The following is a 27960-nucleotide window of genomic DNA, read 5'->3' on the forward strand; positions in this document are numbered from 1 at the left end:
AGGCCATAACTTTGCCAGTGTAAGGCTAGCCCTTAGCTAGGATAAGAGTGGAAATGGGATAAAGTATCTTTTCGTATTTTGGTAGCTCCCAACGTAAGTTTTGTGGGGCAGAGGGAGGGGCTGGGGAAAAGAGATGACACCAAAATCAGCTAGATCAAGGCTGACACAGGGAGGGACTGTGTTTTGTCTAAAATGAAACGCAGTTAGAAGTTAGTGGCAGACCTAAAGAACTGTAGGCCCAATGAGATCAACCAGCAGACCTCAGCACCATGTCTCTCTGGGGCTAAGAGGGTGGCATCTAGCTTGACAACTGTAGTCAATCTTCAGCGTGAGGCCAAAGCCAACTCAGAATAACAACTGTAATTTCCCATTCTAAGATATTTTCAAATTTCTCCATTCCGCCCAAATCCTTTTCCCTTCCCAGTTTCTCTTACTGCAGTCTCTCTTTACAGGCCCACCCTTTTCCATTCTTCACCTGATTATCATCTCGGTCCATACTGGCATCATCTCTCTTGAGAATGAATCTCTGTTGAAATTCTGTGTTCTTTTCATCTTTTATATGTTCTGAGAACCTCTGTTCAGGGCTGAGGTTTGGAAAGAAATATGAAAAGGGAGGGAAAAAAAAGATCTTTTCATTAGGGAGAAGAACTTCTAGGCACAGCTCTCTTAAATTCTACATCTCTACTTAAGAGAATTTTTGGTGTCAGGAATCCAAAACCTTTAAATGAAATCTCTGTGTCTAATTCCCCAACCCCCCCCCCCCTTTTTTTTCAGACAGCAGCTCATGCAGCCTGGATTTGAACTCCTGACCTTTCTGTGTCCACCTTTCCTGAGTGCTAGGATTGCAGGTGTGCACCACTACATGATGCCTGCTCTTTAGTATCACACCTCTTCATTCAAAGTTGTATCTGTCCTAAAGGATGTGAACAGAAGCTGGGGCCGGTCTGCATGAAACACCAGTATCTCTAATCAGCATCTAGCTCTAAGACCTCAGAGAAAGTAGCAATTGATGATATACCCGCTCCCTCCCCTGGAAGAGACATTTGGATTGTATATCTTCCTCTTCTATCCCATGAAAGTCATCCCAATCCATGGATTTCTTCCTTACATTCTCGTGTTGCTGGTTTTGTTGATGATGACAGCCTTTCCAGTTTGATCAACGTTGTGGTCCATCCCAAAATAGGCAGCTACCCGGTGTAACAGCATCCGGTGATATGAGGTCATCTGAGGGAACTTCTTGAACTGGTTACTGAAGGGACACCAGGGGTAAAATTTTTAAAAAGATAACAACAATAGAAGCCAACTAATTTTTTGTATCAGTGTCTAAACTGAACAACTTTTTAGGAGGATCAGACGTACAAAAATTAGATATTTACCTTGAGAGAACAAAAACAGGTTCCTCTCAGTATTTTGCAGATTAAGCTGTCCCAGTCTCTAGTAACACTACTCACTCACACTGCATGATGTTACTTCTATGGCCTTGCTTCCACCAGTGAACATTGTTAGTCAAATGAGAGAATTAGAGTAGTGTCTGGGCAGGACCTAACTGCACACTTGGCTCAAGTGTAGCCTATTCAGATTGTTTCTTGTGCCCAGGGAGTAATTCCCTCAAAGTTCTTTCTTTGAGGGAAAGAGCGATGCCCCAAAGCTGTATATAATTCCTCTCCAGTGTCCCTCCCACCTTTAAAGTACATTTCATAAACGTAACTTACCTGTTGTCATTAATGAACTCCAGAATCTCCTGCTCTAACTTTAGCAGCATCATTCTGTCCCTATTTAAAAAAGATTAAAATAAAACAAAACACAGCCTTCCCACAGACATTAAAGGCAGGGGCTGAAAACCAACTTGCTCATCACAGAAACTGAGGGATATAGCCAAACTCTCCTAAGGGCCATAAGGCAGAAGCTGAGAAGCCTCCCCAGACTGTCCTATCGTATTCTGAAAAAGAACACCAGCTCAAGTACATGTTTTGTAGACCTTTCCTAACTGTGTACTTTGTTATTCGTTTCGGCAATCTAATTATTAGCGGTAAATTGATATAAGTACATACTTTATGCTTGTAAATTTGGGAATTGTTCTATGTCCCACCCAGTCACCCAAGGGGTTATAAAGCAGTTATGACTTTGCTTATGTACAAATCAACTAGCTTGTTCCTTTGGGATTTTTAACTAACAAGCACTCAAGCCTTCAAATTTCACAAGATTTTTCTCAGCTCTTCAAACCAGAAATCTCAATGTGACAGTATTCCCATCTCAAAAAAAAAAAAAAAAAAAAAAAAAAAAAAAAAAAAAAAAGCCACACTTTAGAAGAATTAAGAAGAGATGGACATTCTACATTCTAATAATGGAGAAATGCTGGAAAGCTGTTTGGCTTCAAAGAGTCCTGCTAGCCCTACACTACCCCTACCTCTTTCCCCTCATGTTATTACCTTGGGTTCTTTTTCAGTGTATTTACGAGAAATTCATGTAGGTCTATTCCAGTGGAGTCGGTATATTCTTGGCTGGAGTCTAGAAACATCACAACAAAAGAAATAAAACTGCTTGCATAGTATCTAATTTTAAACAAAGGCCAGTGTCTATATAGAAATTATGAGAATAGGAAACTCTCAGCATAAAACTTCAAGTGGCATCTACTGCATGCTCTGAGAAGTTTCCATTATGCACTGGGCTGTAATAAAGCACCTGGTTAACATGTGTAAGGCTCTAGGTCCTGTGGATATAGTGCAGACCCCTAGCATCCACATGAAAACTGGCACTGGGGACAGAGGGCAAAGACAGGTGGCTCTGGGGAACCCACTGACCAGCCAGTTTGGTTGAATCAGTTCTAGGTTCACTGTAGAGACTCCATTTAAAAAAAGAAGGCAGAGAGGCTGGTTAGATGGCTCAGGAGTAAAGGAGCTTACTGCCATAGCTGGAGACCAGAGCTTACACAGTGGAAGAAGAGAAATAACCCCTCAACAGTGTCCCCTGACCTCCAGACATACATCACACACACAGTGAACAAACAAACACAGAACCCATGTGTAAAAAGTTAAATTACGGTAGCGAGAAACTGAAGGAGATACCTGACTTCAACCTCGGGCCCCCACACATGAACATGAGCATGTGCGTATGTATACACCACACATACAACATTACAACAGAAGGATGAATTTGGGCTACAGTGATGCATCAATATTACCCTAACATACTACTCAACATTCATAAATATTTGTTGAATGTCCTGATCAAAATAGAGCAGGTTTTATTCTACCTAATGAAAACAGGTAAGGACAGTCATAGTTTACTTTTCCAAAATCTCAGGAAATTGGTTCAGTATTATTTTTTAATCCCAAGGTTGCTTTATTTGCCAAATACAAATTTTCAAAGACTAATGGAAAAAATTTAAATTTAGTATGTATATATGTATATGAATGTGTGTGGATGTGTGGTGTGTATGCATGCACGTGTCTATGTGGTGTGTTTGATGTGTTTGTGTGCGTGTGTGGCATAGGTACACATGTCACATGGTGGCTCATAACTATCTGTAACTCCAGTTTCTGGAGAACTGTCACCCTCTTGTGGCCTACTTGGTCACCAGGCATGTATGTGGCACACAGTTATACATGTAGACAAAACATCTATGCACATAAAATAGAAATAAATCTTGAAAAAATTTTGAGATGCTGGGAGTGGTAGCACACTCCAGCATGGGGAGGCAAAGGCAGGTGAATCTATGAATTCAAGGCTAGTTTGGTCTACATAGTGAATTACAGGACAGTCAGGGCTAGTCTCTCAAAATAAAAATAAAATAAAACACCTTCCCTCTAAAAAAATGAGGGAGGGAAGAAGGAAGGAAGAGAGAGGGAAGGAGGAGACAGAGACAGCACACTGTGGCATCAGGTACTAAGCTAGATGAGAGGGATAGTTCTCACCTCTGGATAGCATCTTCCTTGGGACCTTTTCTTTGCTTTTGTCCTTGTCTTCCTTTTCAGAGACATCCTTTGTGGACTTTTCTTCCTCCTTGTCAGAGGGGCAGCTGATGTGCAGCTGAATTATATCCTTAAACAAAAGGAAAGGAAAGATGGGAAAAGACTTCCTTTTTTTGGTGGGTATGGAGAAAGTGGCTCACCTTAATTAAGAGCACTTGTTGCTCTGACAGACAACCTGTGTTCAGTTCCCAGAACCCACACCGTGGCTCACAACTCTAGTTCCAGGAGATCTGATGGCCTCTTCTGATATGTGGCATCAAGCATGCACATGGTATACAGACATACATTCAGGCAAAATGTTCATCCACATAAAATAAACTTTTTGCTTTTTAATCAAAATCCCAATAGAAGCAAATCTTGGAAGGAAAAATTTATCTTTTCTTTCATTTTTTTTAAACCTGTGTGTGTGTGTGTGTGTGTGTGTGTGTGTGTGTGTGTGTGTTTATATCTGTGTACCTCAGTATAGCTGTGGAGGTCAGAGAACCTTGTTGAGATAGGGTTTCTTGTGTGTAGTAGTGTTCCAGGCTAGCTAGCCTTTAAGCTTCCAGAGATTCTTGTCTTTGCCTCTTACCTCACTCATAGAAACACTTACATTGGTCATATAAACTCAGGTCCTCATACTTGCATGGCAAGGCTTGTTGGAGGATATGTGATCATACCATGAACCCTGAGTTTGTATGGTTTCCTAGAAAAACCTGTTTCTAGTTTTGGTGTGGCTCAGCCCCAGCCCACACCTTTAGTTCAAGAGCTTTCTGCCTGAGTATTGTAAATAGGATCAAATAAAGTTAACCATAGGTCAAGAGCTGGAGCAAGCAACCAGTTGTCAGGGAGTGAACATAGGAAAAAACCCACAGAGACTAAGAAGTCAGGAAGAAAGACAGAGGAATGCACAGGAAGCAGAAGGAAAGAGCATTCAGTTTGAGAACATTTGGAGATGGCATGGAGAGGAAGAGCCCTTTTCTTTTGGGGAGTTTGGTTGAGGAGGAAGGTCAGCTGCGTGCTTTCTCTGACACTCTTGAGTTAGCAGGCTTTCATCCCAGCATTTGGATTCCAAGTCTTTATTGATAAAATTGAATGTTTGAGATTTTTATTAAAAACAAAGGTTTTACCCACTGTGGTATAAAAATGGCCAATATAGGCTCATATACTTGAATACTTAGTCACCAGGAAGTGGTACTTTTTAAAAGGATAAGTGGGTGTGGCCTTGTTCAAGGAGGTATGTCACTGGGGGTAGGCCTTGAGGTTTCAAACGCCCAAGCCAAGCCCAGTGGCTCTCTTCCTGCTGCCTTTGGATCTGGATGTAGAACTCTTAAGCACCATGTCTACCTGCATGCTGCCATGCTTCCTGCCATTACAACATCATGAACCTCTGAACTGTAAGCCAGCCTTAAATGCTGTGGCTATGGTATCTCTTCACAGCAACAGAATACTGACTAAGACACCTACTGAGTCATCTCCCCGATCCCAACTTTATCTTATAGAAGACTGTCTGTTGTTAATTTGGGCAAAGGGCAACCTTTTTTTGTCAGAAGTCTCAGTTGAAGCTGCACTGGCTATCCTTGTAAGAAATGGATAATAATGCTTACATCACTGAAGGGAAAGGGTGTGGCTGGAGAACTGTTCTGCTCTGGCTCCTCTGCCACAGGAGCAAGACATTAACACTCAGACTCCCCACTGTTACCATGTCCTGGATTACCACAAGAGCCTTTCTCTTTTTAAATGATTTATTTTTCTTTTATGCACATTGGTGTTTTGATTGCTTGTATGTTTGTGTGAGGGGTGTTAGATCCTCTGGAACTGAAGTTACAGACAGTTGTAAGCTGCCATGTGGCTGCTGGGAATCGAACCCGGGTCCTCTGGAAGAGCAGCCAGTGCTCTTAACCGTTGTTGGGCCATCTCTCTAGCCCCCAGCTTTTCCTTAATGTATGCTTTCATGCAAGTGTTGGTGGTGCAGGTATGTAATTCTAGCACCTGGGAGGTAGAGGCTAGAGGATCAGAAGTTCAAAGTCATCTTTGACTCCATAAAGAGTTTTGAGGCTAATCTGAGATACATAAGTTCTTGTCTCAAAACAAAATAACATACTTTGTCCATGTTGTGGACGCTACTATGCTTTACCCAGCAACTGCCCTACTCAAAATGAACAGCACTTAGGCTTGTAAAGACCTACCTGGGTGTCTAGTGGCCCATCAGCAAATGGAGTGGAGGATTCCTCACATACGGCCAGACTGCGTACCAACTTAAGCTTGGAATTAGACTAAAAATAATAATAATAATAAATAAACCCAAAACAAACAAACAAAAAAACAAAACAGCACAAACATCAAAAGTACATCTCATATTTGGTGAATATTTAGAAAATAACCTTCTTAGGCTTTGATAGTTGCAGTTTCTATTAAGTAGTATTGTTTTTCTTTTCTTTTTAAATGGAAACAGGGTCTAACCATCTAGTTCTGGCTGGTATGGGAGAGAATCTGGTGAATATTAATACTCATACAAATAGCCACTCTCCTAGAGAAGCCATGAGTGTGCAGGGAAACCAGCAGTTCAGTACAAACAATACCAAATATTCTCAAGCTCCATGGAGTCCTTTCAGGCTCAGATACAGAGTGCCTGAAGGAGAGAGAATGAAGCCAGATTCCCAGTAGGAAATGTGCATATATTGCATGTGACTATGGTCACACTCTGTGTGTGATGTATCCTCACAACTGAGATATAAAAGGCAAGCAAGAAAGCTTTGCCTATATGTAACTTGAACAAGCCAGGTACCACTGATACACACATCTATGAAATGTATAACAAATGAAGTTAGAAAGCAAGTGATAAAGAGCTCTCACCTTGGCTCTTTTCCTGGCATGCCCATGGCTGGATGTCCGTCTCTGTTAGAAGAGGATTAAAAAATGTAAAAGGTGGGGAAAATCAATATTTAGAAGCAAAGCATCTTAACAACACACTAATTGTTAGCTGGTTTTAACTGTCACCACACTAGGACAGAAGTCACCTGGTGTGATTGTTACTCAGTTCCAAGTCTAGCAACTGTTACACAGAGTGGATTCTACACCAACTCCTGTTAGAGCACATTCATCATGAATATAAAGAAGCAGAAGACAGTAGTTTCTGGGTTATTTGCATATCGATAAAGGTTCCAGACAATCCTGGAGCCCTCTGCTGACTGTACGCATGGAGTGCTGTTTCCTTACAGCCTTGTCCACAGAAGTCCACTTCATCCATAGTGGAACTGAAACATAACCTTCCATTTCTCTCTCATTGTGAGACATGACCCAGCTGGCCTCAAACCCACTATAAATACAAGGATGACCTTAAACTTTCTACCTGTTTCATCCCGTGCTGGGGATCAAGTTCAGGACCGTGTGCACAGTAGTCAGGCACTGAAACAAGTGAGCTCTCTACTTCCCTCCCTCATCGACAGGGTCTCACCAATTAGGCTAGGCTACCCCTGAACTTGCAGCCCTCCTGCCTCAACTTCCAAGCCGTGCACTCACAGATGTGAGCAACTCTACCCAGTTACTTTATCTGTTATGTGTATAGGGTTTCCCTGCATGTGTATCTGTGCACATATGTGCCTGCGTGCATAGGCATCAGGCAGGGCATCACATCCCTTGGAACTGGAGTTACAGATCGTTTTGAGTGGCATGTGGGTTCTGAGAATCAAACCCAGGTCCTCTGGAAAATCAGCTAGTGCTCCTAAACAATAAGCTGTCTCTCCAGCCCCAATGAAATTTTTTAAATTATATTTCGTGCTCGTGTGTGTGTGTGTGTATGTGTGGGTGTCTGTATGTGCACGTGTGCATGTATGTACAAGAATGTCATGGTATGCAGTGGCAGTAAGTGGACAGTTTCAGGAGTTGTTTGTGTTCTTCCACCACGTGGGTTTTAGGGATCAAAATCAGGGCATCAGGTTTGGTAATAAGTACCTTTATCCATAAGCCCTTTTGCTTGCTGAGCCATTTCCTAGCGCTATAACTTGTTTATAGAACAACACATCTAGAGTTCCAACCTGATATATCCAGAACACTTGTCCCTACTGTAGAAATGGAAGAAAAAGTCTTCTTTCCCAATGCCCCATCCCCTCCGCTGACTAATTTTTGGTTTGCTTTATGAGATAGGGTCTCTCTATGTGGCCATGGCTGTTGTAGAACTCACCATGTAGACTAGAGTGGCCTCCAAATAAAGAGATCCATCTGCCTCTGCCTCCCGAGCAATGTTTCCCTAGTTCTAAGCTTCCAGTGATGGTCTCATAGCTTCTTTGGGTAAGAGATGTGGTATGAGACAGGATAAAAAGCAAAGAGCATGAAAGATAGGGTTAAGAGCTCCAGAACAAAGAGGAGAGACTATGGATATGAAACATGGAACCCTCTGAGGAAGATAAAGAATCTGAAGAGAAAGAATCCTGGAGGCTGGATGTGGGAGCACACAACTACTTGTTGATGTTTCTGAACACACATGTGAGAAGTCAAAATGGGGGCTTTGAGGAAGGCATTAGGGTATACAAGAAACTGAGGCTGGAGGATGGAGAGACAGAATAGAAGCATGGTCTTGGTGAGATAAAGATTTCTCTTCCCTATGTTCTCTTTACAAGTTAAACAAACAACTTTGCCACAGTACAAAATGGGGAACTCAGAGAGTAGATGGAAAAGGGTAAGAAATGATAGCAAAGCTGGTCAGTGACAAAACCTGTTGCAACAGTACAAATACAAAGTAATGTTTTTCACTGCCTTTTCCAACAGATAATACCCACAAATGGCACGAACATTCAAAAGGTCTATCAGGGTTATAGTATATAACCAAATATATACTTTCATATCTGTCCCACAAATATCTGACCTGGTTCCTTCCTAGTCAATAGTACGAATTTTCTTTTAAATTTATCCACTGATTTTTATGCATATAAATTAGTATAAGTATGTATACTGGAAAAAATAAATCATTTACACTACTCTGGACTTTATGAATAAAAATTTTCAGAGATATCACTCAGAAGATATACTGTTTTTTGTAACTGATATATAGTATTCCATTCTTTGGCTATGGTACAGTTTATTTTTACCAACCCTTTAAAAATTGTATGTATCATTAGGATGCTTCTAATCTTTAAAAGTATAAAGAGTGACCCTGTCATTGACTGTTATCTAGAAGGACAGTATATCTACGATTCATTTTACAAGTTTTTAAAAGTATTGCTAAACTGCTCTTCACAATGTATATAAATAGATCTCTACTAATAATGTATGAATCTGCTTACTTTCTGTAATGGATAGTTTTCATGTAACAGCCAAACTCAGGTTAAAGCCTAATATGTATCAGGTACTATACACAATATATACAATATATATACACAATAATGCTTTTCTCAGACTTCACAACTCTCATTTATATCAGGAAAAAGAAATCAGATAATACTGAAGCACAAAATGCTAGAAGCAATAGCTGGAGTTAAAGGACTAGGCTATATGATGTCTGAGATTATGAGACCTAGTGCCAGGCAGTAAGATATACATAAAGCTTGAGGAGAATTATTAAATAAGTTCTTTCTTTTACAATCATTTTTAAAATTAAATTTTATTTTTTATATTATTTACATTTATTCACTTTGTATCCCCACCATAGCCCCTTCCCTCATTCCCTCCCAATCCCACCCTCCTTTTCTCATCTCCTCCCATTCCTCTCTCCAATACAATCATTTTTTTTTAAAGCAACTGAATAGATGATCCCAAAGGGATTATAAATATAAAGGCAGAGAACCCACACTTAGCTGATTGTTTTCTCTTTTTTTTCTTTTTCAGCTGGTTATTAATATGGTACCGTTGAGTTCAGTATGTGTTACAGCGATGGCTTGCCCATTCTAATAAGAATCTCTGAGCCTGCATTTTGTATCACTAAATTTCCCTGTAAAGGCAGTCCCTGTAAAGTGCAGTTTGGCATTCCTAAAATGCACATCACATGGCCCTGGTTAAACTGCCTCCTCTCTTTCAAATTATTCAGCTTCTCCTTGGAGTAGAGGCTTCTTGATGGCACCAGTTGGACTGCTGGGAGACTGCGGGAAAAGAGGGAGACATCAGCTGCTGCAGGAGCTGAGCAAGCCGACTCTTCGTGGCTGTGGAGGGGTCTGCGCTGTGCCAAGCGACAGAGACAGAGCGCCTCCTAAGGGATCCAGGGTCAGCAACAAGACCCAAGACTTTGCAAAAGGAGCCAGGCCTCCAATAGATGGCAGCAGTGACTCTAGCTTCTCTGCTGGGAGCAAACGGAGTCAGGTGAGAAGGGGAAATAGGTTTTCTCTAATCCTACCTACAAATTATTTGTATGCTGAGATAAAGATATTTTTTAACCAGATGAGTGCCTCATAGGAAAGACAAAACCTACAAATGTTCTTTTTTTCTATCTATCTTTAAGAAATCTACACGAGACTCGCAGAAGATAATTGTCTCCGGAGAACAAATAACTTGGATCTAAAAGTTCATTTAATTAATATCTTTCATGTAATCTTGAAAACACATAATTAAACATTTATCACTTATCTGTCCTGAGTATTTAAAATTCATTCTTGGTATCAGTGGAGGCTAGAAGTACATTTGGAACTACAGCAAACTGTCTCACATGCTCAGGAAGGCTGGGTGGGGAGTGACAGTGGAGGACAGCAAGCAGGACAGCCTGGAACCGCAATGGGAAAGACAGGAGAAGAACAGACAGCTAGTGAACGAGAATCCTAGGGAGCTATCTAACTTTAATCCATTCCTTTGTGCTGTTGTTTAATCTTTAAAGAAGACAAGGTCTGGGTGAATTAAGTTGTCTTGAAAAATTATGCTTCGAGTTTCTAGACCTTCCAAATTGACACTGCTCCTGATTTTAATGTGACTTTTTGCTAGAGTTAATGTTCTATCTCCCTGGTGTTCTACCACCCATAGGCACAAAATTAAGGGTTTACAGCAATTCAGCATGTGTAACAGAAGAGAACTAGAGTAACCACAGAGAAAAGAGTCTTGTAGCAGCCTAGAAAAGGCTCAGAGTCTGGCTAATTGGGCACCAAAGTCTTGGGGACTGAACTCAGGCTTTGTGGCAAATGCCTTTAGCCACTGAGCCATCTCACTAGCCCTTATGACTTGTTAAGTATGTCTTTATATACAAATTTTGTTTTGTTTAGTTTAAGGCAGTGTCTTTCTTATATAGCCTGGGTTGGTCTGATTCTCTTATCCCTAATTTTCAAATGCTGGGAAATACAGATGTGTAATAATATATTCAGTTAGTAGTTTGAGACAGTCTCACTATATAGCCCTGGCTGGGTTGGAACTCAGTATGCAGTCTAGGTTGGCCTTTGACTTACAAAGATCTGTCGCCTTTGCTACCATGGCCAGCAGAAATTTATTTTTTGATAGTTAAAAACATTACTGGTGAAGCTGGAGACATGGCTCATTGGTCAAGAGCACTGGTTGCTATTCTAAAAGACCTGAGTTCAGTCCCCAGCACCCACATATTAAGTGGCTCACAACTGTCTGTAACGCCAGTTCCTGAGGATCCAACACCACAGGCATTGCCATACATGGTATACAGACATACATAGAGGGAAAATACCCAACACATAAAAGATAAATAAAATCTTAAAAAAAAAAAAAGAAAAAGGAAAAAAAAAGTATCACTGGTAGGACTCAAGAGACGGATCAGTAGTTAAGAGCACTTACATTCAGTCCCAGCACCCACATGGAGACTAACTACTGTGTTTAACTCCAGTCCCAGAGGATCTAATATCCTCTTCTGGTCTCTGTTGGAAATGCATACACAACATGGTACAGACTGACTATCTGTCTATCTATCTATCCATCCATCTATCTGTATATCAAGATGGTTCTGGGCACAGTAGCAGTACACACTAGCAATCCACTTTGGGAGGTGGCCTTTAAGGTTAGCCTTCCTTGACTACATAGCATGTTTAAGACTCAGCTTGCACTACATGAAGTCCTGTCTTAAAAACACTACAAATAAATTTAAAATGCAGTTTGTAGGTTCTCCACTGTACTCGATGGAAGACATACTCATGGTCTGCCTAGGACAGTGCAGAAAAATATCTTGGTGATAGGTATACTTCTTAGTTACAGACCTGAGTTAGAGTAATTAAGTGCTGGAGGAAACACCATTCTCATTGCTTGAGAATGCTGCCAGAGATGCAGTAGAAGGCCCCTTCCTTCGGGGTAGATGGTGCTATGTTGGCTGGAGCTCCAGGACCATTGGCTCTGCCATATTAGTAAAGAAAAGGTTCCTCATGTCCACTCCCATACTTGCCCCTTCTTTTCACCAGGTTCCCAGCACTGAGCTCAGTGTGCCTGATAGAAGAGAGCTCAGCAGCCAGGACCTCAGAGTACGCGGCAGACAGCAGCAAACAAATGGTAAGGAGAATGCTGACTGACTTCACCCAGGCAGGCTGTGCCACCTACCACCGCCTCCAACTACCTACAGCAAAAACATCAGCATCAGTTCCCACAGCCAGGAAATCCAGCTAGAGGAAGCCAAACTAAATACTGCTGCCTAGTTGTAAGCACAAAACCACTAATTTGAGGAAGTTTCCTTTGGGGTCCTTGTTGGGATCCCTAAGCAGGCATCTCTATGGCCAGCCCCAAGGGACCTGACAAACTGGTTATCAGGTATCTGTGAGGCCACCTATGGACTACCTGAAACCACCTGCGCATGCTTGGGTCACCTTTTAAGAGAACTTGCACCCCCCTCCTGCCCTATCTAGAGACAGTCTCTGTGACTCCTTCCCTCTTCCCTTAATAAACCAGTTACGTGGTCTTATTTGTGAACCCACCCGTGTAACTTTGCTACACAATCCTAACATTGGAGCGCTGGCTGGGAATAAGCACTTTCAGCAGTGTGTTGGGTACTTTCAGCGCCAGCACCCCACCAGAGCTGCTGGAAACCTCTTTCATTGCAAATCCTCCACGACCCACTTTCCAGCAACCAGATTGCTATCTGCTGCATACAGCACCAGCTGGATTGGGGAGTTCTCCTCATTGGTCAACAAACGCCTCTCTTGGTAGGGGAAGATTGACCATTGAGCATCCAGCAACTTCCTACTACCTTTTGAGAGAGAGGAACCTCCAACCACGGTCTTCACTGTCTACAGTTGACCCTTTCTGCTAACCTCCAATTAGGGCTTCCTCTTTCCCTTGGGTGAGATTTTTTTCCCCCTTCTACGTGCACGGTTCCCCACTTCTCACGATAATCTACAAAAAAAATCCTAGTGCTAGGCAAACCATGTCTCCTATGGGCAGCTGTGCCCTTGGGCTCTGGCCAATGCTCACGGAGCTGTTGGATCAGGGAGGGCCCTACTACTCTCCTGAGCCACACCTTGCCTTGGGCAGGTCACTGACTCCTACCTTCCCAATGGGAACTGCCCATTTGTCCGGTCCTCCAGCGACCCCAATGGCATGACTTCTGGAAAATTTTAAAACCCTACGCATGGAGACTGAGTTAAAGGCCTCTTAGCTCATATGCCACTGTAATATAACTTGCCCTACATATTCTTTATATAATGGTTCAAATTGGCCAATTAACGGCACATTAAATCCCAATATTTTATGGGATCTTTTTAATTACTGTCAGCTATCTGGTACATGGAAGGAGGTGTATCTTATGTTCAAGCTTGCTTTCTTGTCTGCTCTAAACCATCTCTCTGCTCTTCCTGTTTTCCTACCCAACTTCTTCTAGCTTTAAAGTCTCAACCTCAAGAGTTCTCTACCTTTGACCCTGCGGATGAACCTCCAGCTTGCCATTTTCAACCTCTAGCTTCTTCCCAACCTCTGGCATCTTCCCCTTCCTCCTCTGCTTCCTCCTCTTCCTCTTTGGCTTCTCCAGAACCCTCACCCCCCCCTCCCAGCAACAGGCTGTCCTAGGCATCCCACTTTGGTTGCCCACTTTCACCCCACCAACAGCTCTTAGCCCCGCTGCTACCTGCTCTCACTCTATAGCGAAGCCCACTTCTTCTACTCAGCATAAACCAGCCTCAATTCTTCCCTTCGGGAGGGGGCCAGTGTGAATGGCTTAGTTAGGGTGCATGTTCCCTTCTCATTAACTGAATTTTCTCAAGTAAAAAAAGAGACTAGGATCTTATACTGCTAATCCTTCTACTTTCATTAAAGAATTTCAATATCTCAAACTTAAAGTCTTACCTTCCATGCTATATATATATATATGATTCTTACCAATAACCTATTACCTGAGGAGCACAGGAAAGTTTGGGAACAGGCTAAAATGTATGCAGATGAGGTTCACCAAACAAATACAGCACACCTGGTTGGGTCTGAGGTGGTGCCCAACCAGGATCCACAATGGGATTATAATACCCTGGAAGGCATGTTTAGCCATAGATCAATTTATGACCTGCCTCCTGGCTGGTCTCCACAGGGCTGCCCTTAAGCCAGTTAATTCTGAAAAGCTCCAGGAGGTCATTCAGAACAAAAATGAAAACCCCTCTCAATTCCTAGAGCGCCTTACAAAGGCCCTCTTACAACATACTAATCTAGACCTCCGCGAAAGTACAGAGGGCAGGCAACTTCTGATGACATATTTTTCTCCCAGAGTTACCCCAACATCAGGGCTAAGCTTAAATGCTTGGAGAGGGGACCTCTGACTCCACAGGCAGAAGTCTTAGCGCTGGCCTTTAAGGTGTACCATGGGAGAGATGAGAAAGCCCACAAGCAAAAATACCAAATGCTGGCCAACACCATCCAACCAGCCTCAGCCACTACCCAGGCTCCCCTGCCTCCTAAGGCACGAGGACCATGGGGTCCCTGTTTCAAATGTGGTCAAGAAGGTAACTGGCCTGGTTTTGTCCTAACCTCTGCAAGGTACCAGGGCCAAATCCAAAATGTCACCAAGAGGGACATTGGGGTGTTGACTGTCACCATTTCTTCCATGATATGGGGGCATCATTCCCAGATCGCCCTCTGGCCGATATCCTAGGCCTGGCTATGGATGAGTGAAGGTGCCCAGGTTCCCTTGACAGGACCACTGCCATCATCAGCAGGGAGCCATGGATAATTATCATGGTATCGGAGCGGCCTATCTCCTTTCCTGTGGACATCAGAGCCATGTACTCAGTCCTGACAGAGTATTGAGGACCAACCTCTCCTTCTAGTTCCCCTATTGTTGGGGTAAGAGTACAGCCTTGCCAGCCTTGCCGGACTCCACCACTTAATTGTATTTTTAGGGCTGTTCCCTTGACTCCTTCCTAAAAAGGATGCCAACCTGTCCAGTTCCCTTACTGGGAAGGGACTTTACTCCACCCATCTGCCTGACCCCAAGCTCACCAGCATCCTCTCTCCTCCTTCTCCTAGCTACCTTACCTACCAGTTGTGACACTTTGCTTCCTTTATCAGCCTCTCAAGTGGACCCCCAAGTCTGGGATGTCCAAAACCCCTCTGTTGCTAGGCGCCATTCCCCTGTGGTCATTCAGCTACAGGATCCCACCCAGCATATTACCCAATCCCTGGGGATGGGAGAAGTAGAGAAGGTAATTAAACACCCCTTTAAGGTTATTACTTCTCTGACATCCCTCTCCTAAATAATACAAAAACCTGTCATTTTGTTTCCTACTTCAGACTCTGACTGCAGCCTACAGCTCCTTAATGTGACTCAATCAGGCCATTTTAAAGCTTGCTGACTTTGTGTCCCACCTGGGACCAACTCAGAACTACCGCTGACAGCTTCTCCAGTGACTCTGTCAAGTAACCTTACTCCACCATTCACTAACTGCCCTGACTCTGATGTTGCCACAACCCCCTACCTTTTTCATATCACTCTTTGTCATGGCAAGCTGTTTCAAGGCATCCAGGACGCACTCTGGATCACTTGAGGGATCATTCGTCTCAATCCCAATGCCCTACTGCTAATAATACCTCAATTCTTTGTGGCACTCAGGCCTACCATCGTCTGCCTGCTGGTTGGTCAGGAGTTTGCACGCTTGTGCTCCTCTTCCCCAAACGAGGCGTCATAAATGAAAAGGAGCTCCAAGCCATCCCGGTCGTGGACTCAATAGCTGCCCATCAGGATAAGAGTGCAATTTAAATCTATTCCCTCTTGGCTGTTTCAGGAGTTACGGCAGCTGTCGGGACCGGGACAACAGGATTAGCCACTTCCCTAACTTTGTGTTACCAGTCGGGTATAGTAAAATTCAAAATCCAACAACTCCAGACAAATCCACAAAAACGAAGGGAATAGCTAAAGGCCTTTAGCTCTTGAGCCTTCGAGAACCCCATATGGAAATGGATTCTGCCCTTCCTCACACCTCTTCTGCTGTCTTTCTTCTTTTGCTCTTGCTTTTTGCACCCTGCTTTATTAATGTCCTCTGCATTCTTCCAACAACAAATGCAAATATTTTCTAACCAAACCATTAATCAGTTACTCTTACAGGATTATCAACCTCTGCCCATAGAACCAGATGACAATGACCTTCCAATCAACCCTGATGGTGGGGACCTGCTATACCCTGAGAATGACAATGCCTCTAATCAGCAGGAAGTAGCCTGAAGAGCAAAGGCCAACCCTATGCCCTCCCCACCATCACCCCTTCCTAGCGCCTCACTTTTTAATAAAACAAAAAGGGAGGAATGTTGGGATTCATAAGCAGGCATCTCTATGGCCAGCCCTATGGGACCTAACAAACTGGATATCAGGCATCTGTGAGGCCACCTATGGACCACCCATGGATCACCTGAAACCACCTGCGCATGCTCTGGGTCACTTTATAAGAGAACTCACACCACCTCTTCTCTCTCTCTCTCTCTCTCTCTTGCCCTACCCAGAGATGGTCTCTGTGACTCCTTACCCCTTTCCTTAATAAACCTCCCACGTGGAACCAGTCACGTGGCATGATTTGTTGAACCCGCCGTGTAACTTTGCTGCACAATCCTAACAATCCTAAAAGAAGAAAAGAAAGGGTTTGCCTCATGAGGCTCAGAAAACACACTTTCTTTGTTTAAAACACCTTGAAGCCTGTTTTGATGTAATAGGATGCCATTCTGGCCATTTAAAATTTTATACCTATATAAAGTTTATGGTTGGTGATGCCTCCCTACCCCCCCCTTTAATAAAAAGGTTTATTTGGGAGAAGGAAAGGGGAGAGGAGTTAGGACCTGAGTGGGCCATGAGGGTAGAGAGGGAAACAGACAGAGAGAGAGATGGGGCAGACCTCAAACACAGTGGAGATGCAGAGAGCGTTACTCTTTCTTAAACCATTTTAGAAGCTATTCCTTTTTGCATGGAAAGGTAATCCAAATTATACTAAAATGAGTATTGAACAATATGCCTCAAGGAAGTTGTGGAGCTTCCTCTTGTACAATGAAGGTTCAGACCAGAATTAGAGGAAGATGCAGCAACTATACAGTAAGAACCAGGAGACTCAGGTTCAAAAAGATTACAAATTTTATTGTCATCTCTGACTTCACCATGGACTCTATGACTAAACGGGGTTTAGTTTCTTTTCTTTCTGAGAGGCAGGGTTTCCAATAGCCTAGACCTGAACTTGCTAGATAGCCAAAGATGACCCTGAACTCCTGATTTTTCTGCCTTCACTTGCTAGGGATTGCAAGCTGTCACAGTGGGCATCAGCTGTCAACTTGACACAATCCTACAATCACCTGGTAAGAGAGACCATTAATGGAAGAATTGGCTTAATCAGACTGACCTTTGGCCACATCTGTGAGGCGTTTTCTTTTCTTTTTGTTCTGGTCTGTTCTGTACTTTTTCAAGACAGGATTTCTTTGTGTAGCCCTAGCTGTCCTGACCATGCTGGCCTCCACCTGTCTCTGCTGGGACGAAAGGTAGTCAAAGGAGGTTTTTAAATTGCTAATTGATGTGGGGCCCAGCCCACAGAGGGAGGTGGCAACCCTCCACAGGTGGCCTGGGCTATATAAGAAAGCTAGCTGAAAGAGCCTTCTTCGTGATTCCATGGCTTCTTCTTGAGCCCCTGGCCTGGCCTCCCTTGATAATAACCTGTAACCTATAAACTGGAATCCTTTCCTCCCTGATTGCTTTTTGTCAGATGCTTTATCATAGTAACAGAAAAGCAAACTAGGACACAGAGCGTATGGCTGTGCCTGGCTTTGGGCTAAGTTGGGGAGAGTTCATAATCAGGAATCAGTATATTCCGACAATTTTGTTTCTCTTCAAGTTAAAGAACTCTGAACAAAACACACTTTTAATCCTTACCTGTGTCTCCTGACGCAAACCAGTATCTTCACCATCTTTCTCAACTTCTTCCTTACTTGGAGTTTTTGATATAAATTTGTTTTTGTTTACAGATTCTTCCACCAGTTTTTTTTCTGATTCTTTCATTATTTCCAGAGTCTCCTGAGTAGTGTTACTGTTAGACATGTTCTGCAGTAGGATACAGTAGCTTCTATGGATTTCTGAAGAACAGCAAAGGCAACAGAGGAGAGTTATGGGTTTGTACACACATATAAGACTTGTTTTATTTTTAAAAACACAGACACACACAGCCAGCAGTCTCCCTACAACCTAGAAAAAAAGTCCTCTGGTAAGTGCTGCCCTTGGATTCATTACATTTATTTATTTATGTTTTGTGTTTGTTTTTAAGACAGGGTCTTACTATGTAAGTACTTACTATGTAAGCAGTAAGCGGAACTCACTATGGAGGACACAGGCTGTCCTGGAACTCACAGAGACCTACTTGCCCCTGCCTCTTGACTAGTGGGTTTAAAAGTGTACACTAGCATGTCTGGCTTTCTTTTCTTTTTAAGCTTTATTGCACTAAAACTGATATATAATATAGCATATATCTAATTAATTACATTTGGTGTTTAGAGATGGGTTCTTCTTTGCAGTCCCGGCTGCCTGGAACTTACCATGTAGAGCAGGCTGGCCTCAAACTAATGTTGCTCTCCCTGCCTTAGCCTTCCAAGTGCTGGAATTACAAGCATGTGCTATATTATACCTAGCTTCCTACATGATTTAAACATATAACTAGTGAGTGGTAATAGTAACATACCTGTGAAACTATCACTACAACTAAGCCAGTAAACTATTATTCTTCATGTCCCCTCTCTTTCCACCCGCCTGGACAGATATGGTCTGCTTTCTGTCACTTCAAATTAATCTGTATTTTATAGATAATGGCAATGGGATGCTGTGGACCAAACCTAGGCCTAACAAATACTAAGCACATATTCCACCATTGAGCAACATTAGAAGCCACACACATTTTCAAGAGTTTTAAAGAAATTGAAATCACACTGTCTAGGCAATTTTCCTCAGCAAAATTACTTTGAGATTCACCTGAATTCAGTTCTAAAGCAATTTAGGATGAGTTCTGAGTTCTTTTGGCACTTACATGCTGTTACCTACAGAAATCTGCTCATATTTTCAGCTGTATTATTTAAATCACTAGATTCTCTCTACATATTATCAAAAAGCTACGTACTATCAAAACGCAGCTAAATTATACAACAGTTACGGTATCTTACATTCTTTCTTTTAAGCAGCTGAAAGTAAACAAGCAGAGAAGAACTTGTAGCCATCTCTCCTCCAAAAGGACTGAGTATCTTCCTGGAGTAGGAGAAAACCTTAGTTTTGCTATTTACTATTGGGTTCAGTCAATCTGTTGCTTCCTAGTTTCACAGCTTATATATGACAGGGATGGCTTCTTATCACTTCTGTCACAGACTGAGAGATACTGGATTCCTGTAGATTCCCAAAGTTATCTGATGTTCTACAGAGAGATCTATGTTTTTAACTCCCAAGGTCAAACACATTTAGCTCCAAGAGTGTTCATAAATGCTATCTCTTACAGGAATTACTGACTGCACTTTGATCCTGAATAGTTTTTTTCTTTAATCCAATCACATTTATGTGGTTTTACAATTTGAAATAAACAAATGGTCGGCAATACCTCAAGAAAGTTGTCAAGCAGACACATTTTTATGCTTCAAGCAATTTAAAGGGTCAGGCCTCAAAGGCTCTCAAGAAGCATAGGTAGCCTCATCCAATACAAGTTAACCGGCCTTGTCTGCCCTGCAGTAGCTCCTGAGCAGCTGTTTAGAGACCTAGTTTGCCTAGGAACAAAAAATTCTCCCTTATGCTGGGTATAGTGGTACACACCTATAATCCCAGCACTTGGGAGGCAGAGGCCAACCTGGTCTACACAGCCAGTTCTAGGACAGCCAGGGACACATAGAGACACCCTGTTTCAAAAAAGAAAAATGGTTGACATTTGGACACAATGGCATTCCTGTATTCTCAAAGCCTGGGAGGCTATAGGCCGAGGGAAGGAGGTTTCTTGAACCTTTAAGTTTAAGCTGGACAAGATGGGGAGGGAAGGAAGGTACTGTTTATGGTCATACCACCTTTAATGTACCCACTCTCATCGACACGGAATATATAAAATACTGTTCTATATATACTGACTGATGTACTGTTTGTTATAGGCTTGTATAGAGAGCTATAACCCACAAGGTGGTTTTTTTGGTCACTGGTTATTTCTGAGATTTCATCTGTCCATTTATATCATGTCATGTTTACATATGATCAGCTTTAATTTGTGTGGTGTGTGTTCATGGTATGTGGGTGACTGGTTCTCTCCTTTCACCAGATGGGGTCCAGGGAAAGAAAGCAGTTGATCATGCTTAGCAGCAAGCACTTTCTCCTCCTGAGCCCACTGACCATCCTGCTGGCCCTAACCCTGTCAGCTAAGTCACGTCTCCATTTTATTTAAAGTACCGGTAAAACTCAGCACACAGGACTAAGGATCGGCTCCATTCACGTTCCACAAAGTCCAAGTATCTACCTTCAAATATAAACTATTTCTTTTGGGAAGACCTTCCTTAAAAACCGACAAAATTAATTTTCCTGTTTCTCACTCCCGTTGGCCCCAATTTATCTTTCTATGCCAGTAATAAAAAAACAAGCACAGGGCTGGGTACACGCCTTTAAACCCAGCACTTGAAGCAGATGTAGGCAGATCTCTGTGAGTCTTGAGGCCAGCCAAGTCTATACAATGAATTCCAGGACATTCAGGGCTACTTACATTGTGAGACCCTGTCTCAAAAAAACAAGACAAAACAAAAGACCATATTTTTTTTTCAGTCTTCAAATATCTTTATCGGAAGGCCATGCATTGTTTCCATTTTTTGTATTTCAAATCACTGTACAGTTACTTTTGTAAAAACATTCATGTGTTTTCTAGTACAAAACACAACAACAAACCCTAAAAATTATTTCAGGAATGTAGATAAATATCCAACTTATATAGCAAAAAAGGCACATCATAAGTAATGCTGCACTACAGCCATTTCTGTATTCCCCATGTTTCTTAAGTAACACACAATATAAAGCGCAAGTATGAAAAGCACTGATTTACATATACTAATAAAGTCTTATTGAGAGTATCTTGTTGGCACTGCACAACCAGTCACAGGTGCATCAGCTCCAGAAGCAGGCTGTGCATGTGCTGAACAAGAACAAACGTAATTCCATGTCAGTCACTTACAAACGACAATTTTATCTTATTTCCTTATGTAAGCATTCCTTGCTTCTTAAAATCAGGTCTTCGGTTAACACTGTTTCCAGTCTCCTTACTGTTTCCCATGCATTCTTACTGTTTCAAAGACAATAAAAACCTTGTCCTGACTAGGGACACACACATCACAAGCCATGCTGGTCATGAGGGATCTGAATTACTAATTCCTGGGTCATGAGCTCACCACCTGTGGGTGGCTTTTTTTGTTTGTCTCATTTTGAAATAAGGTTTCAAAAAGCTTAGTTTAGATGGGCCAGAAGATCACTATGTAGCCAAGAATGACCTCCCTCCACTTCCTAAGTGCTACCACGACCCCCCTGGCAGCTTTGTACCTGCCCATGTTTCTGCTTTCTCTCACCCAAGCTGGTCTTGAACTTGCAGCAGCTTTCACATGTCAGCCTCCTAAGTGCTGTGATTAAGTATGTGCCTAGCTTAATATTCTAAAATATTTTCTTTGTATTTTCAATAAAATTATTTCTTAGGATAAGGCATTCTTTTGCTCTCCAAAATAATCTTTAATTAAGGTAATTTTTAGTTCTGTAATTCTATATAGAAGTCTCTGCATACTCATGGCAAATAAGAATTCCTAGTAATAAATCGGGGATGGGGAAGCAAAAGTGAAAGTTACAGTTTAAGGGTAAGTCAACTTATTAACTCTCTTTAAAAGGCTAAAAAATTAAAGAACAGGGGCTTAGTGAATTACCAGTACTTACTGTGTAAGTTCTAAGATCCAATACTCAGAACCCACATAAAAACAAACAAAGAGAATAACCAACAAAACAAAGGCATGAGCCAGGTGTTTTGTAACAACCTATGTCTTTAATCCCAGCACTCAGGAGGCAGAGACAGGTGGGTCTCTGTGAGTTTGAAGCCAACCTGGTCTACACAGTAAGTGCTAGGCTAGCCAGGGCTGCATAGTTAGACCCTGTCTCAAACAAAACACAAAGAAAAAAACAAAACCAGACATGGCTGCATCTGCCTATAAGTCTGGTAGAGACAGGCATATTCTCTGAGCTCACGGGGCTAGTCAGCAAAAGTCAAAAGCTTTCGTATTAGGGAGCTTAGAAGCTTTGGGATTAGGGAGAAACCCTGACTCTTATTCTCTGTCTCTTTATCGCTGTCTCTCTATCATCTCTCTTTGATTTTTTTGAGACAAGTTCCAGGCTGGAACTTAGTAGCCCAGGTGGATGCAAAGTCACAGAAATTGGCCTGCTTCTGCTTCCTGAGTGCTGGAATTAAAGGTCTGCCCCACCATGGCTGTGAGAAACCCTGTCTTAAAAGATATAAAGGCAGAGAATAGAGAAAAACACCAGATGTCCTCTGGCCTTCACACTCCATGTATCTGTGCTTGCTTACAAGCACAACAAATTTAAAAAACAATGTTTAAAGTGTGAATGGTTTTAAAGGCAATAGAAAGCATAGAAATAATTTCCTCTTTTGATGGTTTGTTTATTTGGCATACATTAAAGTATTAAGGAGTTGGGAGATTTCATTTTTGGCAGGAGAAACAAAAGGGAACTATTTCATATGTAACAGTGACTAGAACAAAGCAAAGACATGACACTCCCAGGAGGGCCCAAAAAGCACTTCCCTATAAACTATTTGTACATACTGTATAGTACACCTTGGTTTAAAAAAAAACAAAACACACAATTTCTAAGGCAGAGGATCTTCTGAGGACACACAGTGGCTCAGAGCTTCACAAAAGAGACTACTGGGAGAGTGAAGAAATAAGATAATAAAGGGAGGATGGCTGGGTGGGGTCAAGATTTAACAATTTCTTTCATAGACTACTACATAGTCCCCATAAATTTTTGACTGCCACATCAATACCTTCCAGAACAGGGTGAGATTATATATTCTTTCACCAACTCTATAGACAACTTCCAAGGCAAAGGAGCGAAGGGATATATCATACAGGGCTACCAGAATGATGGATACATACTTACAATCTCTCCCAATCTCTCTCTCTTTCTGTACTCTTAACTACTGAGCCATCTCTCTTAATGTTTACTTTTCTTTTTTTCCCCTTTTGGCTTTTCAAGACAGGGTTTCTCTGTGTAACACAGCCTCTGACTATCCTGGGCTCACTTTGTAGACCAGGCTGGCCTTGAACTCATGGAGATCTGACTGTCTCTGCCTCTCCCATGCTAGGATCAAAGGCATGTACCACCATGCCTTGCCCAATGTCTACATTTTTAAAATGATAAAACAAAGCAAAGTCTACATTTGTTCTATGACTTTGATTTTTCATTTTATTATTACTACAAAGATTATATCATTGTAACATAACTAATTCTTTTCTAGGGGATTTTTCTGATAAGGAAATTAAAGCTTAGAGGAAATAACTACTTCAACTCAACACTAAAGGGGAAAAATGCAAGATTTTAACTTAGCTTTTCTGATCCCCAAACCAAGTTCTAGATGTTTCAGGGTAATTGACCATGGAGGAAAATTCTGGAGCATGAAGTACTTAACAGAAAGGTATCTAGATTTGCGGCCTTTTCTTCTTTTTAATCAGTGCAGGCTATATTTGGAGATATAAAGATTAGGTTTATAAAGTTTCCCAGCTTTCTCCTCAATCTTAGGTCCACCTTTCATGATTTTGACTCTTCCTGAGGGTACTGGCTTTTTATGTAAACTTCACACAGTCCAGACTCATTTGAAAGAGAGAACCTCAACTGAGAAAATTTTCCAGTAAGACTGGCCTCCAGGCAAGCTTGTGGTATATTTTCTTTACTGATATGGAAGGGTCCAGCTCACATGGGCAGTGCCTTTCCTGGGCAGGTAGTCTTGGGGTTTATACCTCTGCTTCGGTTTTTGAATCCACATCCTGGCCTGCTTGAGTTCCTGCCCCAACTTTCTTGGATGATGACTACAAGCAGCAAAATGAAATAAACTCTTTCCTTCCTAAGTTGATTTTGATCTAAGAACATCGGAAAACACAAATACTTACATCACAACTCATAATGGAAGCAAAATTACTTGTATGTGGAAACAGATCACCTCTGATCTATTATGGCCATGCTTATAGTTAAAACTTGTCAGCCGTGTGGTGTGTAGTGGTACACACATTTAATCCTAGCACTTGGGAGGGAGAGGAAGGTGGATCTCTACGAGATGGAGGCCAGCCTGGTCTATAGAACTTGGTCTATAGAATTCCAAGACAGCAAGAGCTGTTACACAGAGACACCCTGTCTCAAAGAAACCAAACTAGGAGCTGCAGAGATGGCTCAGAGGTTAAGAGCACTGTCTGTTCTTCCAGAGGTCCTGAGTTCAATTCCCAGCAGTCACATGGTGGCTCACAACCGTCTATAATCTAATCTAGCATGCAGACAAAGCACTCATATACATAAAAATAAATATTTTTAAAACCCAAAACGTTGTCACAAGCTCAAGTGGCTGCAGTGGGAGTGCAATTTACAAATAGGTAATGGGAGCTCCATCTTCCAGTCAAATCACATTGAACATGTACATTCATAGTATTTAGATAAAACAAAATATTTTGAGAAAAGCACCTTATATCACTCTTGAAACACCTTCTTTTATGGCTCTACATTCTGTCAATATTAATGTTATAAATCACCAAATAAAGAAATTTTCAAGGTTAAATGATGGTGTGTTTTATGTTCTGTCTTTTCATTGGTCCCTAGGTCAGTCAATCTGATTCAGGATTCCATGGCAACAGTCTCTATCACACAGTGGAATGAAAGAACTGACTTCAGCAAATTGTCCTCTGACCTTCACATGTACAGCATGGCAGGTGGGCATGCAAACATACATACAAAGATCTAAAAATATCTGTAAAGACCTTAAGCTGTTAACTATAGAAGGACAACATATTTATTGAGTTCAGAAGGAAAAAAAGCTGCATGAAAGATATTTTATGACTGTGTTATCTCCCAATATGAGAGCTGAAAACCGGATCACAGAAAGCTATTTTTCTAAAATAATAATAATGATAATAATGATAGAAGTAGAAGGGCTAGAGTTATAGCTAAGTTGATCAGATGCTTGTCTTGCAGACAGGAAGCCTGGTCCTCTATCTACTCCATAGTAGGACACCTATAATCTTAATACTTAGGAGTTGTTGCAGGAGGATCAGAATTTCAAGACAAGTTGAAAGTAAGCCCAGGGTAGATGAAAGACTGTCTTTAAAAAAAAAAAAAGAAAGAAAGAAAGAAAGAAAAAAGACATAGCTATCATTTATTATTTCCAATGCTTTCAATACTATGTTCAAGAATTTACATAGAGTATCACCTTTATCTCAATTTAACACTAAAAATTCATGTGCAGAAACTAACAGCAGAGATGTTAATTAAAAATTGGGAGGAAGGACTGGCAAAATGGCTCACTTGCCATCAAGCCTGATGACCTATTTGATCCCTGGGTTCCCCATAAAGGAAAGAGAAAACCAACTGACAAACTACTCTGATTAACAAAGCAAGGTAACAAGGAGGTGTGGGGTTCACACCTGTAATTCCAGCTCTCCACAGACTGAAGAAAAGTAGCAACTTTAAAGCTACACAGTAAAAGCCTGTTTTTAAAGGGGTGGGAGGTAGGGGAGTGAGAATGAGTACTACTCTTGAATTCATTGTTCAGCACCCACATCAAGGAGCTCACAACAATCTTCTGCTACAGTTTTAAGGGAACTAAAGCTCTCTTCTAGACATCAAAGACACCTGTACTCATACACACATACTCATACACAAACACATATAATTAAGAAATATAATAATATCATTAAAAAAAAAAGGAAAGAAAGATTTCCCCTCCCACACTCCTTTGGTGTTTGTTTTGTTTGGTTGGTTGGTTGTTTTTTTTCTAAGACAGTTTTTCTGTGTAGTCCTGGCTATCCTGGAATTCAATCTAAAGACAACACTGCCCTCAACTTCACAGAGATCCAACTGCCTCTGCCCCTCAGTGCTGGGTTTAAAGACATGTGCCACTACCGCTGGCCCCTCTTTGTTTTTTTGAAGTAGGATCACACTAAACAACTCAAGTTGACCTCAAATTTACAATTCTACTGCTTTAGCCTCCCAAACCTAGTTTTATAGACACAAGGCATCACACCCAGCTAAGGTTTCTTTATATGTTAAACACAAGTATAGAAAAGGCAACAAAAATCGGCCCTAATCTGTAATTCAGCTAATTACTAATAGCAACATATTGAGATATATCTTGTTTTTATTCCCATGTTTATATATAATTTGCATCCATATTATATATTTTCATACCCAGCAAATTTTGTGTAATTATGATACATTTAGTCTATTTTCATCAAGAACTAAAATTGTAACAACTCACCATTTTTAATTAATTAAAATTTTTAAATGTATTCTCTGTGAGGATAGTGGACTATCTAGAACTGGAGTTAAAGACAGTTTTCAGCTGCCATGTGGGTACTGGGAATTGAACTTAGGACCTCTGGAAGAGCAGACAGTGCTCTTAACCACTGAGCTATCTCTCCAGCCCCCTGCTTCTTGAAATTTATAAGACAAGATCTTATGTATTCAAGGCTGGCTATGGTGCCACTCTACAGATAAGACTGGTCTAGCAATCTAGCAATCTTCCTGTCTCAGCCTCTTCAGTGCAATGTACTTTACAAATACAAAATACCACAGCAGATTTTAAATAACATGGACCATAATTTAGTAACTACTTCCTCATTATTGTGCATTTCAGGCAGCTATAAATTTATAGTAAAATATTCTGTGATGCCACCCTTGAACCTGTGTCTTTATTAGCAATTCTCATTGACTCCTTAGGATAAATGTATTAGGAATTACAGAGATAAAATGTTTTTCCTACTTCACCCATTTAAGAAAAAAAAAATGCACAGTTTCACTTTTGAATTAATGTTTTTCAACTGTTCCTATGCTCATTTCTCAGGCCTTAGGGTGGGATCTTCAGTATATACGTGGGCACTGCTACTCTCACTTTTTCTGTTTCTTTTTTATAAATCAATCTTTTGTTTACAATTTGCTTATGTATTTGCGTGCGTGCGTGTGTGCGTGTGTGCGTGCGTGCGTGTGTGCGTGCGTGCATGCGTGCGTGCGTGCATGCGTGCATGCGTGCGTGTGTGCGTGCGTGCATGCGTGCGTGCGTGCATGCGTGCATGCGTGCGTGCGTGCGTGCGTGCGTGCGTGCGTGTGTGTCTGTGTGCAAGTGGGCAGAGGACAACTAGAAGAAGTCAGCTATCTCCTACTGTGTAGATCCTCGGGACCAAACTTGGGTGGTTAGGCTCAGGCCATTGCTTTTACCCACAGAGTCACCTACTGGTTCACTTTTTACTTTCTTGCTGTTCACATCCCTTAAAATGGGAAAAGCCTCAAAAGATACAAAAGAATAACACTCTAATTTATAACTAGGGCTGGTGAGATGGCTTAGACCCCAAAATATGTGATAGCATAAAACTAAAAGATAAAAGGGAACAGAATGCTGGACAA

At 41.6% G+C, this 27960-nt stretch overlaps 1 protein-coding gene across 13 annotated transcripts in view; it reads right to left on the reverse strand.

The window, feature by feature from the left end:
- R3hdm2 (R3H domain containing 2) overlaps window positions 1-27960 on the reverse strand; it is a 118158-nt gene that overhangs the window by 37256 nt on the left and 52942 nt on the right. For 12 of the 13 annotated variants that reach the window (XM_021657928.2, XM_021657983.2, XM_021657962.2 and 9 more), the window contains 8 exons: window positions 18187-18386; window positions 6807-6848; window positions 6140-6226; window positions 3915-4041; window positions 2430-2508; window positions 1713-1772; window positions 1109-1249; window positions 476-584 (listed from right to left, as the gene is read on the reverse strand). In XM_021657928.2, the coding sequence (XP_021513603.1) occupies window positions 476-584; window positions 1109-1249; window positions 1713-1772; window positions 2430-2508; window positions 3915-4041; window positions 6140-6226; window positions 6807-6848; window positions 18187-18351 (810 nt within the window). In that variant the 5' untranslated portion in view covers window positions 18352-18386. Of the gene's footprint in view, window positions 1-475; window positions 585-1108; window positions 1250-1712; window positions 1773-2429; window positions 2509-3914; window positions 4042-6139; window positions 6227-6806; window positions 6849-16804; window positions 16875-18186; window positions 18387-27960 lie in introns of those variants that run through there. The other variant, XM_060370949.1, reaches the window with a different exon arrangement.

Source organism: Meriones unguiculatus, chromosome 17 (genome assembly GCF_030254825.1).
Source record: "Meriones unguiculatus strain TT.TT164.6M chromosome 17, Bangor_MerUng_6.1, whole genome shotgun sequence".
Lineage (NCBI taxonomy): Eukaryota > Metazoa > Chordata > Mammalia > Rodentia > Muridae > Meriones > Meriones unguiculatus.